Below are 19417 nucleotides of genomic sequence, written 5' to 3' on the forward strand. Positions count from 1 at the left end.
AGCTAGAAATCCCCACAGGCCCCACCCTAGAAAAGCAACCCCATGGCGCGTGGCACACATCACTCCCAGCGGACCCCCTCCTGTACAGGTGAACTCAGGAGGGCCAGAGCAGGAAAAAACTTGCCCAGGTCACAAAACTGGGAAGGGAATTCTGGTCTCCTGCTTCCCTGTCCGGTGGCTTTTCAGCACGTTATCATGGCCTGTGTGCCCAGGAAGAACTCAAAGAAGAGGAAGGAGGGCAAACTCTCATGTACAACTTTCCCCTGGGGGACTCCGGAGGGTCTGGGCTGGTCCTCACAGCCTCCCATCCCTGGCATCCTCACTTAGGGGCCTCTGGGGCCCCAGACCGCATGCTGTACATACACGGCTCTGGGGGCATCACACCCGGGGACAGAGCAGCAGAGTCCCGACTCCCTTTAAAAGGGTGCACTGACAACTTGTGGCCATCTGGGAGACCTGGGATGAGTCTGTTGGGCTGCTTTTCAAGGTTACTTCTGGGAGGCAAGTAGTGTGGCCTTTGTCCTCTGAACTCTTCCCACATTTTGCAAATTGATGCCTTCTAATTTCTCTTTTGCTAAAATGTCTTTATATCTTGAAAGCTTTTGGGGGGCAGGATGGGACCTTTTAAGTACCCACCACAAGTAAGTGCCTGGTTGGAGGGCTCAGCCCCCTGAGCTACAGCCTTGCAGGGCTCTGAGCCGAGAAGGGAATGCAGATGGAAGTAAGGATCTGGGTTCTAGACCCGAGTTTGCCCCCACCTGGCTGTGTGAGCTTGGGTGAGCCCCTTAACCTCTCTGTTCCCTCTCCCTTCCCTGTGTGTGCCTATTTACCTCCTGGCACATAGAGCTTTGTGAAGATCAAATGAGATTGTGTGGTTGAAAATACAAAGAAATGTGCTGCCTTGTCAGCACCCTTGCACTGCCTTTCTTTGTTTTTAATAAGCTTTTTTTTTTTTTTTTTTTTTTGGCTATGTTCGGTCTTCGTTGCTGCGTGCGGGCTTTCTCTAGTTGCAGCTAGCGGGGGCTACTCTTTGTTGCAGCGCGCTGGGTTCTCTTGTTGCAGAGCACGGGCTCTAGGTGCACGGGCTGCAGTAGTTGTGGCATGCGAGCTCAGTAGTTGTGGCTCGCGGGCTCTAGAGCACAGGCTCAGTAGTTGTGGCGCACGGGCTTAGTTGCTCCGCGGCATGTGGGATCTTCCCAGACCAGGGCTTGAACCCATGTCCCCTGCATTGGTAGGTAGATTCTTAACCACTGCGCCACCAGGGAAGCCCCTGCACTGCCTTGCAGGCTGTGAAGGAAGCTGGTTGATGACTAAGGAGTTGCCGCACTTATTGTGTTTGTCTCATTGATATCCTCTTGCCTGGCATTACTTAGAAATGCTTTCCTTCCATTCCACTGGAGCCTGGGGTCAGTGGGGAGAGCCCCAGCTCCCTGCAGGCTGCCCAGTCTCTGCTCCAGGTGCCTGCACACCAGACCTTCCAGAGGCGGCAGACTTGCTACCCGCAATTCCAGGACAGCCAGCTTCACCATCAGTCTCCTGGAGCCTGAATCTCCCACCACCCACTAGTCCGTATCTTATGAGCCCTTGGGCTGCTGCAGGTGCTCAAGAGCTCCTATTTTGGGGCTCAGAGCTGTTCCCAGGACCAGCGAGGGAAAGGGAGCCTATCACCCTAGACGTCAGGGCAGAGACTCCAGACGAGTCTGGGCCCTCCCTCCGCTATCTTGTTGCCACGGTTCTACCATTGACCCCTCATCAGTCAGTCGTTTTTATTCCCATTTTTCAGCTGAAGAAACTGAGGTTCAGACTTGCCTAAGGCCACACAGAGAATAAACGGGAGGGCCAACCCGTTCCCTTTTCCTTAATAGGTCCCGTCTGTGCCTTTCAGATGCTCCCATTCTTGGATACGCATAAGCCCAGTCTACAGAAATAATTAAATGCCCAGCCTGGAGCCTGCTAGGCTCTGAATAGCCAGGATCAGGGAGGCTGAGCTTCAGCGGAAGCCCACAGAGTCATTGCTTGATTCTCATTTCCTCACAGACACACTTGGGGAGAAAGCTTCCAGCATTACCCAGTTGGTAATTGGATAGCCAGCCTTGCCAGAGCATACAGAATTCGCAAAAGTGGGAGGGTGAATAGGAGGCCTCTGTGCTTCTGAAATCCTAGAAAGGGCTCGCAGAAGCCATCTGCCTGTTCTCAGGCAGGAGCAGGCTTCACATAGGCAGCCCAGGGCATTAAAGACAGCAGTCCCCAGCCTTCCTTCCCCTTGTCCTGCAAGAGCTTCCTTGTTTCTAATCTCCATCCATCCTGCTGTACTCCCCACCTTCAGTCTTAGAAGCAGGGAATTGTGAACTGAGAAAGGAAACTCAGAGATCTTCCAATCCAACTCTGTGGATTAACAGGCAAAGAGACCAAGGACCAGAGAAGGGAGGCTACTTGCCCAAGGACACACAGCAAATTAATAGCTGAGCAGAAACTAGAGGTGGGCTTGCCTGGGCCAGTGCTCCTCGGGTGACCCCTTCAGAGCACACCCAAGTCATGGAAACTGGTGCCTGGAAGGAGCTCTTTATAAAGGGGCAGAGCCATAGGAACAGCCAGGGTCCCAGGCAAGCATCCACCTTTTATTGGATCCTCACAGCCGCCCTCTGGCACCGTCTGGTGGCTTCCAATTCAGAGACCAGAAAACTGAGATGACTTGTTCACTGTCCCTGGGATGTAAAAGGCAGAACAGGGCTCACATTTCAGGTCTGTTTAGCAAATGCTGATAGAGCACCTACTGTGTGCGGGGCACCGTGCTGGGCACAGAGGAAGCAGAGAAGGATGAGCAGCCCCTGCCCCGCCCAGCTCCCTGTGCGGTGGGGGGAGGGTAAATCCCTGGGCGAGCAGAGAGGCAAGGGCCTGCCTGAGGGGCACCTGACCCAGCCGTGAGGACAGGAACGGACATGGGCCGGCCTATTCCGGCAGCACTGACCTGCTGCTGTCCGTCTCCTGCCCCACCCCAAGCGGGGGCTGGTCAGCTTGCTGGGACCTGCCCCACCCCCGTCCAAGCTTTTGCAGCTGAGGCTCCCCTTGCATGGCTGCTGCCATCTGGGGTTGGTGAGAGCTCAGGGGCCAGAAGCCTCTTCTCTGCAGCTTCTCTGGCCCCTTCGCTTTCCCCAGCCCGTGGAGGGCTGGCTGGAGTGCTGGGCTTAGGGCAGGAAGACCTGTGTTCTGGTCCTGGCCCTCCCTCTGCTTGGTCCTGGGCGCATCTCACCCACTTGCTTTGAGCCCTGTCATTAAGTGCCCAGGTCTAGCTGCTGTGGCTGCACAGCCGGCTGTGAGCAGTGAGCCGGTGTGCTGAGCAGTGAGGGCTGACATCTGCTGTACGGGAGGGAGGGAGGGAGGGCGCATGGCAGCTGCCCTCCCCGTGGTCTGCACCACCACGGCCAAAACCTTGTCAGGCAAGATGTGGGAACAGGTCTCAGCAGAAGGCCAGAGGCCTCTGAGCCCCCTGCCCTCCCCAGCTACAACTGAGGGTAAGCCTGCAGGTTCCAGGCACCAAAGCCGCCAGGCCGTGACCTGTTTTCCCGGTTGGGGTGGACGGGCCCGGGAGTCAGTTTGCCCTGATTTCCTGAGCCCCCTGCCCCGCCTCCCGCCCACGGCTCTGAGGGACTGCCTTCAGAAGGTGAGAGCTGCCCTCCACCTGGCTGTGCTGAGGGAGACTAAAAATAGCCTGGAGCCAGCCCCGGGAAGGGAGGAGACGGGAGGGGAGGGGGAGGCGGGGCCGGTAGGGGCACAGGTGCAGGACCGCTGCCAGCACGGCCTGTGCAGGGCGCCCAGGGCCCCGTGGCGGGGTCCAACCCTGACCCCCCAACATGCCGGCGATTTGACTCTCCCCTCATCGCTAACCTCAGGTTTCTTCTCTGGAAAGTGGGGCTGTGCCTGCCTCGGAGGGTGGTGCGAAGGGGAAATGAGGTCATGATGTGACCTGAACCAGAAGCTCTGAGGTAGGCCCAGCCATCTGGGTTTTAACAGGCCCTCTGGGGGATTCCGCTGCGCGCTCAAGTTGAGGACCGCCGTTCCAGGCGAGCAGAGCAGCTTGCATCTGACTCAGTTGCAAAGCAGCTGCCTAATGACCTGCCCTGGTCTCTAATCTTCCTCTGTGAGGCAGGGCAGGAACTGCTGGCTTTTTCCCGATGGCTGGGTCTTCCACTCAGTGGGGGCAGTGAGCTTTGCGGCCCCAGGGTCTATGCCCCTGAAAGCCTGTGATGTTGGGACCCGGGGTCGTCGATCCCACCAGAGCCTAAGGAAGGGCTCCTACCTCCCTGCCAGAGGTGTGGCACTGGGGAGCAGCAGAAGGCCTAACACCTCCAACCTCATCCCAGTGCTGCTGTTCCTGGGCTGTGCTCCCTCAAGCAAGTCACTTTCCCTCTCTGAGCCTCACTTCCCCATCTATTGTCCTCTATTTCATGGAAGAGGAGACTGAGGCACAGAGAGGTGAAGCTGCTTCCAGCTGTTAAGGGTCAGTTGAATATGAGGCTGAATGTGCAAACTGTTGGCATGACCTCCCCCTCCAGGCCCTCCCAGATCCACTGCTACTTGGGGTTGAGCAGAGCAGGTGCTGTGGGGTTCCTGGAACCAGCCTGACCTGAAGCAGCTCAGTGCCAGATAACCAACGTGTGGCAGCCAGAGGTCTGTCCCATGCTAAGGAAGAAACCCCTTGTGGTTTTAAGAGTTGGGAGTTTGGGGGCTGCAGCTGATGAATAAGGAATGAAGCGAGCTTATGAGCAGGCATGAGAAGAAGTTGTGTGTCAAGAGTCTCAGATTTCTTCCAGACCAGTGATGGGCATGGTCTGAACCATGGGACCTTGTTAAGAATTTCTGGGTCTTTATTCAAAATATATGTCCAGAGTTTCTTTTCCAGCAAGGCCCCTGGCTCCTAAATACAGTAAGCAAGGATAGGGGAGCTGGATGGTGGCTGTGTTTTATGGGGATAATGGTGTTAATTATAATAACTAGCATCTACTGAGCAGCTGCTAGGTGCTGGGCTCTGAGCATCTTTAGTCCTTAAAATTCTATGAACTAGATACTATTGGTATGCCCATTTATAGATGGAAAAACACTGACTCAGAGACATTTGGTAACCGGCTGAAGGCCAAATTGTGAAAATGTGGAGGAGCCAGATTTGAATCCAGATCGGCCTTCCAAGTCCATGTTATTTCTACTGCACCGGCTGCCTCCCCGCAAAACCCTACCCTCCGCCCCAAAGGCTCCGCCCCCTGACTCTGCTGTGTCGCAGGGTACGACTTCGCGGCAGTCCTTGAGTGGTTCGCCGAGCGGGTCGATCGCATCATCCTGCTCTTCGACGCCCACAAGCTGGACATCTCTGATGAGTTCTCAGAAGTCATCAAGGCCCTCAAGAACCACGAGGACAAGATGCGGGTGGTGCTGAACAAGTCGGACCAGATTGAGACGCAGCAGCTGATGCGGGTGTACGGGGCCCTCATGTGGTCCCTGGGGAAGATCGTGAACACCCCGGAGGTGATCCGGGTCTACATCGGCTCCTTCTGGTCCCGCCCCCTTCTCATCCCAGACAACCGGAAGCTCTTTGAGGCCGAGGAGCAGGACCTGTTCAGAGACATCCAGAGTCTGCCGCGAAACGCTGCCCTGCGCAAGCTGAACGACCTCATCAAGAGGGCCAGGCTGGCCAAGGTGAGGCTACCGGGCGGCGGGGGGGGGGGGATGGGCAGCATGGGCGGGGCCAATGGTTTGGGGTGGTGGGGGTTAGCTGCAAGAGCTGCGGGGGGAAGGGGGGCAGGGCAGGAGAGTGTGGTGGTAATGATCACAAGCCCTGGCGTCAGATGGCCAGATTGGACTCAACTCTGCAGTTTACTGTGTGATCCCGACCCCAGCAAGGCCCTCAGTTGTGCTGTGCCTGTTTCCACATACGTAAAATGAAAAGGTTAGACGGTAGAGTAGAATAAAGAACAGAAAAGCCCTTATCACAGTGCCTGGCATTACACGTCAGCTGTTGCTACTGTCTTCCTCAGCGACGTCATCACCAGAATTTCCATCCCTGTCACTGCCTTGACCTTAACCTCCCCACAATCTCACCTTTCCCCGGGATTTAGCAAAACAACGTGCGTTGCAAGCAGTGGAAGAGAAAGAGGGTGGAGACAGAAATAATTTCGGAAGTAGGAGCAGGAGGGGGGCGGGGATTTATGGGAAGAGATGGGGTGAGAGCCGCCCTAGAGGGAAGGAGAGAACTGAGGTCTCGAGCCGAACGTTCCTCTCCGCCCCTGGTATTCAGGTCCATGCCTACATCATCAGCTCTCTGAAGAAGGAGATGCCCTCGGTGTTCGGAAAGGACAACAAGAAGAAGGAGCTGGTGAACAACCTGGCCGAGATTTACGGCCAGATCGAGCGGGAGCACCAGATCTCACCTGGGGACTTCCCCAACCTGAAGAGGATGCAGGTAACCAGGGTCTGGGGCTCCAGGAAAGGAACAAGCTGGCTAAGCAGCCTGAGCTTGGAGGAGGCCACCCTTGGACTCCCCGGGTGGAAACTCCACCCAGAATCAGTAGGCAGGCCGGCAGATGGCCCTGGGTCTGCTCTTCCTGCTGGGCTGACACTGGCCCATCAGGGGCCGTATCTGGCCCCAGTGCTCCCAGTGGGCAGCAGTGTTACAGGATGCTCGGGGGTCTGATACCTCAAGTTCATGACCTTCCCCAGTCCTGGCCACCACAGGTTTGGAATCCCCACCACGTCATGTGAAACAGGACAAGTCAGCTGACATTCTCCTGGCCCTTCATTGCTTAAGTTTACCACTGAGCTCCTTCTTGGGAGCGATTTGGGACATAAGCCACAGAGAAGCAGAAATCTGCAAAGGAGCTCACCGTCTTTGGAGCATACCATGGGCCCCTCTCTTGGGCCAGGGTCAGTCACACATAGTTTCTTATGTGTGAAAAGTCCTCTGAGGGAGGCATTGCATCCTCCTTTTACAGATGAGCAAACTGAGGCTTACAAAGGTAATTAACCTGCCTATGGTTTTAGTAGTGTTTACACAGCCTGCAAGTTGAAACCCCAGGTGTGTCCAAGGTCTAAGCAAAAAACTACCACACCATACTAACTGGATCCTCTCTGACCCTCTGTCTTTTCATCTACATATTAAGGCTACAAAAGCACCACCTTATATGGATATTGTGGGCGTATATCAGATAAGATTCTGGGTGTATCTCAGATAATATTTGCAAGGCACTTAGCATGGCCTGGCACCAACTATGCTCTTACAATGCAGTAGCAAGTTAGGTGAGATGTCACCAGTAGAGGAAGCTGGGTGATGAGCACAAGGAACCTAGCTCTCTGCACAATTTTTGCAACTTCTCATGATTAATTCTCATGTAATTATTTTAAAATGAAGGGCTTCCCTGGTAGCGCAGTGGTTAAGAATCTGCCTGCCAATGCAGGGGACACGGGTTCAAGCCCTGGCCTGGGAAGATCCCACATGCCGCGGAGCAACTAAGCCAGTGCACCACAACTACTGAGCCTGCGCTTTAGAGGCCGTGAGCCACAACTACTGAAGCCCGCATGCCTAGAGCCCGTGGTCCGCAACAAGAGAAGCCACCGCAATGAGAAGCCCGCGCACCGCAACAAAGAGTAGCCCGCACTCCCCGCAGAGAAAGCCCACACGCAGCAACGAAGACCCAAAGCAGCCAAAAATAAACCATAAAATAAATAAATGTATTAAAAAATAAAATAAAATAATAAAAATGAAAAGTTTTTAAGAATTAGGGAATTAGGAAACAATAACAGTAAATGTAGTAGTAATATTGTTTTTGCTCTTGTTGCTTTTAGGGTTTCAGAGTATCAGTATAGTCCCAAGTACGCATTCTTAATTTCCCATCTAGTAAAATAGAAAGAAAGAATAGACATCCAAGGTATGCATTTGTTCATGTATCCATTCATTCCTATAACCACCTCCCGGGAGCCAGTCACTAATTTCAGAATTGTTTCAACTTTCAGTTTCTCTTTGTATTAAGAATGTAATGATCTGTAAGCAAACATTTGGGGAAGATGACATTTGAAAGGGACCATATGACTTTTTAATGTGAGGAATTCTTTTGCAACATAAATGGTTTCACCTTCTCGCTTGTTTGCCTGTCTGACATCAGTTTCTGTTAGGGATGCTGGATCAGTATGTAAATGGCTGTCCGGTGGGGGCATATGTGTGGGCTGATGGGAGCAACCCTCACGTCCTCTGGAAAATACTGGGACCCCGTAGTTGGGAGCCCACCAAACACGCTTAGATGTGGACAGGCTGGGAGAGACAGGGACCTTAGGAGGTCCTGCTGAGGGCAGGAGAAAAGGCTTGTCTGCTCCACCGTGGCCCCCCCAGCACCCCCAGCCTCCCTGGTCCAGCCCTGCCCTAGAAGGGAGGTGAGAATGCCCAGGCTCACACTTGGTCTTGAAATGTAGCCGTGGGTGTTTTCTGAATTTTTCTGCGGTGAACTCAGTGTGCTTGTCCTGAGACTGTCCCCTCATTGCATTGGCCTCATCCCAATGTCCTGAGATTGCTGTGGCCAGAGCCAGGGTGGGAGTGGGAAACTCTTGTCCTATCATCATAGAGGCCAAGGAGAAGCTGGATGCTTGAGACTCAGGGCCTTTCAAAATGGCAAAGACATGCAAAGCGGAACATATTTCTTTTACTGTGTGCTGTGGGGGTCATGGGAAGTCAAGGAGGGAAGCTGTTGCCCGTGCCTACTGAGTCAGAACCCTCAGGGAGAAGCCAATAGTTGAAAACTCTCTCCAGATAATCCCGAGAGCATCCTGATTAAGAACTACTGGCTTAGCGGAGCGGCTGGGCCCGTCGGCCATGGCCACTGAGCCTGCGCGTCCGGAGCCTGTGCTCCGCAGCGGGAGAGGCCACAGCAGTGAGAGGCCCGCGTACCGCAAAAAAAAAAAAAAAAAAAGAACTACTGGCTTAGAATGACCTGTGGCTTCTACTATGATTTGTTTTTAGCTGCCTATGCCTCCATTTTTCCTTCCCTAAATAGTGATAGCATGTGATTTCCCACTTTCAGAAGGTCACGGGGGAGTGGATGAGATAATTAATGTAGTGAACGCACTGCCAGTGTTCTCGAGTGTAACCCTTATTGAAGTAGACACCCACGTGACTCAGTCTCAGAGGGGTACGGCATTTAAGAACCACTCACTGTTCAACAGCCAAAACTAACTTAAAGAGAAATTTAATTATAGTCATCCCTCGGTATCCACAGGGGATTGGTTCCAGGACCCTCCACAGATACCAAAATCCATGGATGCTCAAGTTCATTATATAAAATGGTGAGGTACAGTTGGCCCCCTTGTATCCACAGATGGAGAAACCTCGGATACAGAGAACTGACTGTATTTGCTTTCTAGAACGCTAAAGGAAATCCAAATGAATCAAACCAGTAATTGTTAAATTTCCCTTTCTTCTCCAACCCCTGCAACTATTTTCTCTCTTGAAATATCCACCAAGAGCCAACGTGCCTTTCTTCTCCTCCTCTCATATCTTTTGTGGATCTCCTTCCATTGTCTTCTGTCCTCACCTTCTTTTCTCTCTCTCTTTCTGCAGGACCAGCTGCAGGCCCAGGACTTCAGCAAATTCCAGCCACTGAAAAGCAAGCTGCTGGAGGTGGTGGACGACATGCTGGCCCATGACATTGCCCAGCTCATGGTGCTGGTGCGCCAGGAGGAGACACAGCGGCCCGCCCAGATAGTGAAGGGCGGAGCGTTTGAGGGCACCCTGCATGGCCCCTTCGGGCACGGCTATGGGGAGGGGGCTGGGGAGGGCATCGATGATGCTGAGTGGGTGGTGGCCAGGGACAAACCCATGTACGATGAGATCTTCTACACCCTGTCACCGGTGGATGGCAAGATCACGGGCGCCAATGCCAAGAAGGAGATGGTGCGCTCCAAGCTGCCCAACAGCGTGCTGGGCAAGATCTGGAAGCTGGCCGACATCGACAAGGATGGCATGTTGGATGACGAGGAGTTCGCACTGGCCAACCACCTCATCAAGGTCAAGCTGGAGGGGCACGAGCTGCCCAACGAGCTGCCTGCCCACCTCATACCCCCATCCAAGAGGAAAGCCACCGAGTGATGGGAGGCAGGGAGGTCCAGAGCAGGCAAGTGTTAGAGGAGAAGGGAGAGGCGATCACACACACACACACACACGTTGAGAACAGCATTGCGGATGAGGGGACAGTGATCCCTAGGTTTCCAGGTGGATCTTTGCATAGACACATCTCCAAGTTCTCAGCATTGGCTGAAGCACAGGAGCACTCCCAGGGTCCCAGGTATCAAGCCTAGGTCTCCATCCCTCTTTCCCTCCCCTATTCCACTGCCCAGAGGCCCGCCTTCTCCCACAGAGGGGGCAGTTCACTCACCCACAGATGGCCCGCCTACCTCCAGATTCCCCGGACTCAGAGCATATGGAAAAGGCTTTTCACTTAACAGACAATCCACTTGTTTTCTGTGCTTCCTCCCCTCTCTTTGGCTTCCTCATATGAAGTCTGCTCTGGGGCCAGGAGATGGGAGGGGAGGGGAGGAGGGAAGCGTCCTCAGCGAACCAAGCTCCAGCCTTGAAGAGACGTGGCCCCGAACCCTGTTCTTTCCCAGGCTTAGGCTCTGACTGCCTTGGCAGACCTGGCTTTGAAACCTGCTTGCACTTCACTTCAACGAATCCCAGAACCAGAGAGAGAAGGGAAAAACTTGGCAGGAAAGAAAGAAAAGAAACTGTCCTGTCATCCTCTGCTCTCATACCAGTCAAGGTGGTTTTCATTCCACAGATTTTGTGAGATTCATATTTTTTCCCACCTGGTCTCGGGCTATGTTTGGATGCTTGTACTCGACGCACATTTATCCAGCCTCTTCTGAGTGCCAGGAGCTGTTAGGCACTTTATATACAGTATCCCATGTGGTCCTCACCACGCTCCGAGGACGTATGTGTTAGTCCCTCCAATTTGCAGAGAGGAGCCCAAGACTCAGGAGTTCAGGTGACCCTCCCAGGGTCACAGAACTCACACGTGATAGAGCCAGGGCCACAGAGTCTTGCCCTCTGCTGTGATGATGTGCAGGATGCCAGCGTCTCTGGCTGATGACAAACCATGGCAAATAAGCTGAGCACACAGCCCCCTCATGGCCTCCCAGAGCAGGCTGGCCAGGGAGAAGGGCCAGCCAGCATTTGGTGGGCCATCAGTCTGGCCATCTGTCACAGCACAGAAGCAAACCGTGCCTTCTGGCGATGCTCCCCATGTTCCTAAAATCGCAGAAGCCCAACCGCACCAGCGGGAGAGTGGGCTGGCCTGTTGGGTGCTGTTTGCCTCTGTCTCTGCTTCCCACCCGGTAGCCTGAATCATCCCAGCTCAAATGCAGCCACCAACTCTTTTCCAGGGGGACCTCCTGCTGATTCTCTGAAGGCCAGTTTGAGAGGTCTAAGGTCGTGTTCCTTGCAGGACCCCCAGGAGTCTGCGGTGTCCTCGGCAAATCCCCACCGTTCTCGGTGCCCTACGGTCTCCCTCATGGTCTCTCCCTTGGCTTGCTTTGCGGCCACTGACTCAGTCACTTTGTATGCTATGCTCCTACTGTGATGGAAAACAAAACCAAGTATAACTTATTTTGTATCTATGTTCAGACTATATAGAGAATATTCTGTGTATCTACAATGTGCTTACTACTGCAGTGCATTTGTCATTAGTGTTCGTGTTAATATAGCACATTTATCCTTTGGTACCTGCTTGGCCACACAGCATCATTCCGTGGGAGGCTGAGGAGAGGCGCTGGACTCCTACTCGGGCATCTTTGGCAGAGGATCGGGGCCGCCCATAGCCAGCATCCACAAGTAGCATCCCATGGGCCTGGTGCCTCTCCAGGCCCGTTGCCCTGGTGGAACCACGCTGACACTCTGGAGGGAAGATGGTCCCCAGCTCCTGGGCTTTCTTCTGCATCCGTACATTTCTCTTTCTCATGAAATGAACACCAAAGGAAGACCAAGGCAGAGAGGTCTAACCTCCTCTAACTCAAGTGCCAAGCCCAGCAAAGGGACCATTTCTCACCTCTATGCCTTTACTTGAGCCGAAGGAGAAATGGGAAGGAGACAGCAGAGGGAGGGGAGGTTTCTGTCTTTATTTTAGATAAAAGGGGGTGTCTGTCCCCTCACCCCACCGCCTCTGGACACATGTGCCACCTTCCTGCCCTTCCTCTCCCTGCCTGTCTCCCCTCCCTTCCTCAAGACTCCACCCCGGAGAGATCTGGGAGGCATGGGAGTTCGCGTTGGCATCTGCTGAGAAAGAGGAGATGGTGCTTGAGGCTCCGCCCCACGGGTGAGGGGACACTTTCTCCGGGGCTGTCCCTCCGCTCCTGCTGCCTCGACCTACTGACCTCTTGTGGGCTCGGGGGGCCTGCAGAGATCCCCTGCCTCAGCCTCGAAAACATTTAATGTGGACAGCAGAGCCACGTCACAGCAGTCTCGCCAGCAAGAACCCCTAGAGGCTCCGCTGGCCTGTCGCTCCTTCCCCCAAGCTCAGCCTGGGCCACAGAAATGCTCGGACAGGAAGAGCCACGCCCTCTGCCCCTGTGTCCAGAAAGCCTGCCCCTGGCACCTGAGGACTAAGTCATGACCAAAGCCCAGTCATGTACAGGGGACACTGCTGCCACAGCAGGGCCTGGCCTCCGTTTTCAGGGTGGGAAGAGGTTTCCCTGAGTCACCCCACTCCCATTTGTCCCTTCTGTTCCAAAAATCTACATTTATGTGTTAGCTGGTCAGAATTAGCACAGCCATGTGGGGGGAATAGGCTTATTTCCCCTATGAGATGTTAACTAGCCTCTATACATATTCAATCTTTTATTCTTTAATTTGTCCATCCATCCATTTATCCATCCAGTCATCGCTTCATTCAGAAGACACTGAGAATCTCCTGCAGAAAAGGCCCTAAGATGAGATTCGTACATCCATTGAGCCATTCAAAAATACTTAATAAATGCCACTTGTGCAGGGGGAAAGTCCTAGATGGAGCCAATCAGGTTCCAGCTCTCAAAGAGCTCACAGCCTAATTGGGGAAGTGAGACATTTATACAAACATCAATAATACAATGAGGGACCATGACAGGTCCTGGGACGGGGGAGTGCAGGAAAAGTGGAGGCTCATGAGAGTCAGAAATGGCTTCCAACTGGAGAGAAGGTGGTCAGAGAAAGCCTGGGGCAAGGGTGGGGCACTTGAGCTGAACCCAAAACATTCTGGAGTCTGCCTCTTGTGCCCACCATCTCTCTTCTCTAATCCAAGGAAGACAGGATTTTTATACAAAAGTAAACACACAGCATTCCCAGCCCACAAAATCATGACAGACTCGGAACCGCTGATGTATTTGAGGAAAAGCATGATAAGAATTTTGTCCCTGGGGACTATGCTGGTTTTTTCACAGGCCATTTCAAGTAAAAATTTTATCAGTATCCTTCAAGTTGAAATTTTCAGTGCTTGGAGAAAAAGAAAAATGGTAACAGGGACTGTAAGTTATCCCAGCTGGAGCCATGAGGGAAATGGAGGTTGTAAGGGACATGGCTCTCCACACGACCTCCCCCTGGAGGTAATTAGTGCTGTTCCCCACAGTGTGGTTCTCAGGTCCTTCTGGCACAGGGAGGGCCGAACTTTCTACTCCTTTAAAGTTAAGGAAAATATAAATAAGATGAAAAGACAACGCTTAGAATGGGAGAAAATATGTGCAAATGAAGCAACTGACAAAGGATTAATCTCCAAAATTTACAAGCAGCTCATGCAGCTCAATATCAAAAAAACAAACAACCCAATCCAAAAATGGGCAGAAGACCTAAATAGACATTTCTCCAAAGAAGATATACAGATTTCCAACAAACACATGAAAGGATGCTCAACATCACTAATCATTAGAGAAATGGAAATCAAAACTACAATGAGGTATCACCTCACACTAGTCAGAATGGCCATCATCAAAAAATCTACAAACAATAAATGCTGGAGAGGGTGTGGAGGAAAGGGAACCCTCTTGCACTGTTGGTGGGAATGTAAATTAATACAACCACTATGGAGAACAGTATGGAGGTTCCTTAAAAAAGTAAAAATAGAACGACCACACAACCCAGCAATCCCATTACTGGGCCTATACCCTGAGAAACCATAATTCAAAAGGAGTCATGTACCACAGTGTTCATTGCAGCTCTATTTACAGTAGCCAGGACATGGAAGCAACCTAAGTGTCCATCAACAGATGAATGGATAAAGAAGATGTGGCACATATATACAGTGGGATATTACTCAGCCATAAAAAGAAACGAAATAGAGTTATTTGCAGTGAGGTGGATGGACCTAGAGTCTGTCATACAGAGTGAAGTAAGTCAGAAAGAGGAAAACAAATACCGTATGCTAACACATATATATGGAATCAAAAAAAATGGTTCTGAAGAACCTATGGGCAAGACGGGAATAAACTTGAGGACACGGGGAGGGGGAAGGGTAAGCTGGGACGAAGTGAGAGAGTGGCATGGACATATATATACACTACCAAATGTAAAACAGACAGTGGGAAGCAGCCGCATAGCACAGGGAGATCAGCTTGGTGCTTTGTGACCACCTAGAGGGGTGGGATAGGGAGGGTGGGGGGGGGTTGCAAGAGGGAGGAGATATGGGGACATATGTATATGTATAGCTGATTCACTTTGTTATAAAGCAGAAACTAACACACCATTGTAAAGCAATTATACTCCAGTAAAATGTTAAAAAAAGGTGAGCTGCGTGACTTGCTTTGGCTCGTGAGATACGGTGGTTGGCGACATGTCCCCTCCTGGCAGAAAATGCGGTTTGCCACATTCTGCTTCTCTTGCCTGGCCAGGAATGCACATGGGAGCCTTAGTGAGCCCAAGTCCCTGGGTCACTCTGAAATCCCTTACCAGTCTGCAATAGACAGGTGGCATGAGCAAAATGTGAACTCTAGTCATTTTAATTTTAAGCCACTGACAGTCATGGGCTATTTATCACCCAGCATCACCTAGACTATCACAGCCAAGATACCTGCTAAGTTCTTCCAAAAGTTTAGTCCACTGAGTAAGTGTAAAGGAAAGTCTTCTAGGAGATTGAATTTCTGCTTTCTCCAGAACCAAGTTCACCTGAAGCTGAAGGCTTAGGTGATTTACACAAAGTCTTTTAGTGTCTGAGCCATATTCTGCAATGTCCCAGCCCCAGCCCTTCCATATCACTTTTTAAGCCGGAGAACTTTGCACTAATGGAGGCAAATGCTGATAGGCCCTGTCTTCTTTCTGTGATAATATAGATTCTGGGGATTGAATGGGCATTTGTCTGCCTAGAGCTAAACAGAGAGTGCACAGGTTGGAAAGAGAAGAACTACAATCCCCAGACTCCCTTGCAGCCAGGCTCAGGATGTGGTTTAGGTCTGCCAACCAGATGTGCTCGTGGGAGAGTTTACTGAAGCAGATCATGCCAGAGGTGGACCCAGCAGCTAACACAGAAGCTTCCTGACTTCACAGCTTCCTTTTTACGCTCAAGAAGCTAGAGGCCTTGCTTGTGAGGTCAGATGAAGCAGCGGCCTGCACTAGTGACAGCAGAGCAAATGATCAGATGCCACCTAACCAGAGGGCCTGAGCACTGCTGAGACGTGCAGAGGGGACCCAGGCTGCACAGGGCAGGCTTCCTGGAGGGGTGTGTGGGTGTGTGTGTGTGTGTGTGTGCTGGGAGGATACCCTGAAGTGGTTCTTGCGGGATAAGTGAGGAAGGGAGGGGATGGTGGGGCTTTCCAGAGACAGTGTGACTGGGGAATTTTCAAAGTAATAACCCCTTTCTAAGAATCCAGAGGGTACGAATGTGTGTACTTAGAATACTTGAGACTATAAAATAAGGAAATGGTAAAAAAAGAAAAAAAAATAGCAGTTCTATCTCCTCCCTTAGAATTTCATGGGGAGAGTTTCCCCCAACCCCTTCCCAGGAAACGTCACTAAAGCATATTAGCGGCAACCATGGCCTGAGGGCTGGTCAGCAGGTACACACCTCATTACCCAGAGAAGACATGGAAAGTGCAAGGACTGGGGCTCAGGCTACCTGAACTCCAGCATCAGGATAAGCCATGCGGCCTCTCTGTGCCTCCGTTTATTTTTCCCATAAGTATGGATCATTTCAATTTTTTGGAGGTATTGTGAAAATACAAAGAGACAATAGGTGGGAAAGCTCACCAGTAACATAAATGCTGCACACGTGAGTTTTGTTGGCATGTGCTGGAAGAGGCACGATTCAGGGAAGAGGCAAGAATCCTATGTACGGGAGGAAAGGAAAGCAGCCAAGCCCCAAAAAGGCGCAGAGAGAAAGAAGAACGGAAGAAGAGGTGTGGAGGGTCTGGGAAGAGCAGGCTCGCAGTGCTTGGATTCTTGAAATGTGCCCGGGGACTGGAGACTACCGGCGGGTACCTGCAGGCCCTAGACCGCCAGGGCCCCGGCCACCTGGGTAAATGCACAGCCCTGCATCTCTGCTTGGCATCCCTGCCTGGCCTCCCAGCCACCGTGCTCCGGTGCTGGCAGAGGGCTGTGAACAATCAAGGTGCACTCACTGGGTGGGCTGGGGGGGCAGCATGACAGCCTGGCTCCAACACAGGCCACCTACGGATGTCACAGGTCATAGCAGATCCTCCAGGATATTGAATACACACCCAAATATCAAAGGTTTATCTTCATTCACAAAGTTCCAGAATCACACTATTATGTAAGGTGAAGTCTCCTTTTCTACCAGCCTGTGTTTTGTTTGTTTGTTTTGAAATAGCATTTCTTAATCCTTGTTTGAGACAAGGAGCTAAGAGAGTAGCAAATGCCGGATCAGCGTAGAAAGGAGATGACCCTCATTGCATCTCAACCCCATTGTGGGATGGGACTGGGATTTGTTCACCTTCGAGAGAATCTCACTTACTGGTGTAATGATGATGCCAGTGAAATCTGACTTCAGTCCACGTCTCCCTTCTCACAGTCCACTTCCTCTCTTTTCTCTTTCTCCTGCTCTTCTTCCCACCCCTATCCAGGGTGCCAGAGGACCACTTCTCCCCAGCTGGGCATTCTGCCCTTTCCAGACCAGTGATATACACACATACACCCCACTCCCAGTAGCCGTGTCTGTTCCCTCCCATGGAGCTGAGTCCTGCCATGGGACCACTGGCTGATGTGAGGAACCAAGAATCTGCATGTGTGACCACGGGGTCAGATGCTGTGGCCGTGACTCTGGTCACAGGTATGAGTCTAGCAGGATGGCCCAGTGGGAAAGGTCCCAGTCAATCCACCAAAGAAGAAGGCAGGAGATTCAGTATCAGGCGGGTGTTGGGACACACCACCATGCAGGCACCTGCTCCTATTCAGGCTTCCCCTCTGGATCTTATCTACTTCCTAAATATCTCCACAGCTTTCTCAGCAGTACACAGCAATTCCCCAATTCCAGAAAATTCTACTCCTCAGGAATAGGCCATGGCATGAAAAGATATAACTGCAAGGAAGTCAGCTGGTGCTTCTTGCCCTGAGCAGAGTAACCATCCAGGCCCCAGAGCAGATGCAGCTTGTCCTCTTGATCCTCTGGCATGTCCAGGGACCACAGGAAGCGAGGCCTGAGATAATAGTAGCCCTGAACTCTGTAGTGACATTTCCTGGAACTTCTTGAGAAGAAGAGAAAACAAGCAAACTGACTCTGAGCTGCAGTGCTTGGCCAGATGTCACTCCTCAGTCCTGGGCATTGACTTAATGTCTGGTTTGGAATCCAGGTCTAGTGGTTTGTGTACAAGAAGGGCCACTTCATGCACCAAGGATTTCAGCTGGGCTGCCTCGACTGGATAATGACAAACATCCACAAGCTGGGATTTTCCAAGACCTAATTCAAATGGATCAGTGGCATTGGCATACGTGTTGAATTTCACCATCCAGATCATGAACTCCTTCAGGGCATGGAACACGCTTAGCCCAGTGCAGGGGTGCCTCGTTGTGTCACCTGGATTGTCCTCGAGTGCTTATTTCCCGAGCTTCAGGCAGTGCTGCCAGCTGCCCGCCCTCAACTTCAAGGCGTTTCCAGAAATTATCCTCAGCGGCCTCCCCCCCAGTGCCACACCCTCTTCGCAGGAACAGCTGCACCCAATAAGGGGTCAGTAAGCGGTTACAAAGGCCTGGCCCCTGGCCCCATCTGGAACGGTTCTGAAGCGCCCTCTCATTTTAGAATTCCACATGGGCTCAGCCCAGCCCTCCTGGCTGCATTGCAGCCCAACACCTCCCTCCGCCCGCTCCTGCATCTTTCTCTTCCCCTTTCCAAGAGTACCCTCCGATAAACTTGCTGCATGTTAAACTCCATCCCAGGGTCTGCTTCCCAGAGATCCCACCCTGCAATAAAAGAGAGGGTCTGGCAGATAGAAGCTGCTCAATAGATACTGGTTGGCACAGTTGAACAGTCAGTTAGTTGCTCAGTGATAAATCCAGTCAGAGGTTGGCCTCATGGGGACTACTTAGTTGACCATGCAAATAGGAGAGGTGGCCTCGCCAGAAGGTAAGTGCCACGTGGCACCAAACCTACTTGGCAGGTAACTCTGAATTACTGGGAGAAGCTGGCACCATGGAACGCAGGGGAAAAGGCAAAATTGTTCGAGTTACACCTCAGGCAGCTCCAGCCAAAGGGTTGTTTACTAGTAACTGAGGGGAAGGACCATAGGACTCTTCTTCTTTGCAGAATGAGACCATTTTTTCAAATCACTCTCAATCTGCAATTTCTTCTTTTCTTCCTGACAGCCAGTCTCTCCTGTTCTTGGATGTGCTGCAGCTCAGAGAGAGACGGAGGTCCATAGATGTCGGAGAGAATATCCTTTCAAAAAGTAAGCATTAGAGGGAAGGACACTTCCTTAGGAGCGGAATTGGTGAAGATGCTGTCCTTAAGCAGAAATCTAGAACCACTGCATTGGGAGACTTTTCTGCATTTGCTGTAAAAGCCTTGGTGATAAGGATGAGATTTTTTTTTTAATTGCAGACTTGTAGGATATAATAGAAGATCAGTGGATGAAAAAGAACTGGGGCAACAAAAGAAGATCTGATGAGGATCAGGATCCTCACGGCTGGTTTCCACATCCCAGCAGCCATGGACGAGTAGCAGCTGCTGGGAACACTGATGGGAGGACTCAGGGTGCCTTCTGTGACCAGTCAGCTATGGCTTTGCTGGCACAGAAATGGGGAATGGTGGCACATTCCTCCTAGACTAAAATGTCACCAGTTCCTCAGTGAAGAGGAATCAAATTTAATGCCAGAGCCATATTGTATATCATATATAGTTTATTATATAAATAATTTTATGCTAGACATAGTTAATAGTTTAATTAACCATATCAATCTTATTTCATAGTCTCAGTCATTTTA

At 51.7% G+C, this 19417-nt stretch overlaps 1 protein-coding gene across 1 annotated transcript in view; it reads left to right on the forward strand.

The window, feature by feature from the left end:
• The window catches only part of EHD3 (EH domain containing 3), a gene marked incomplete at its 5' end in the record, with an annotated part of 28752 nt that extends 17001 nt beyond the window's left edge, over positions 1 to 11751 (forward strand). The window contains 3 exons of the mRNA XM_082642252.1: positions 5276 to 5688; positions 6287 to 6451; positions 9593 to 11751. Of these exons, the coding sequence (XP_082498378.1) occupies positions 5276 to 5688; positions 6287 to 6451; positions 9593 to 10120 (1106 nt within the window). The 3' untranslated portion in view covers positions 10121 to 11751. The remainder of the gene's footprint in view (positions 1 to 5275; positions 5689 to 6286; positions 6452 to 9592) is intronic.
• Between the last annotated feature and the right edge of the window lie 7666 nt (positions 11752 to 19417).

This window comes from Mesoplodon mirus, assembly GCF_964341445.2.
Source record: "Mesoplodon mirus genome assembly, chromosome: 14".
Classification (NCBI taxonomy): domain Eukaryota; kingdom Metazoa; phylum Chordata; class Mammalia; order Artiodactyla; family Ziphiidae; genus Mesoplodon; species Mesoplodon mirus.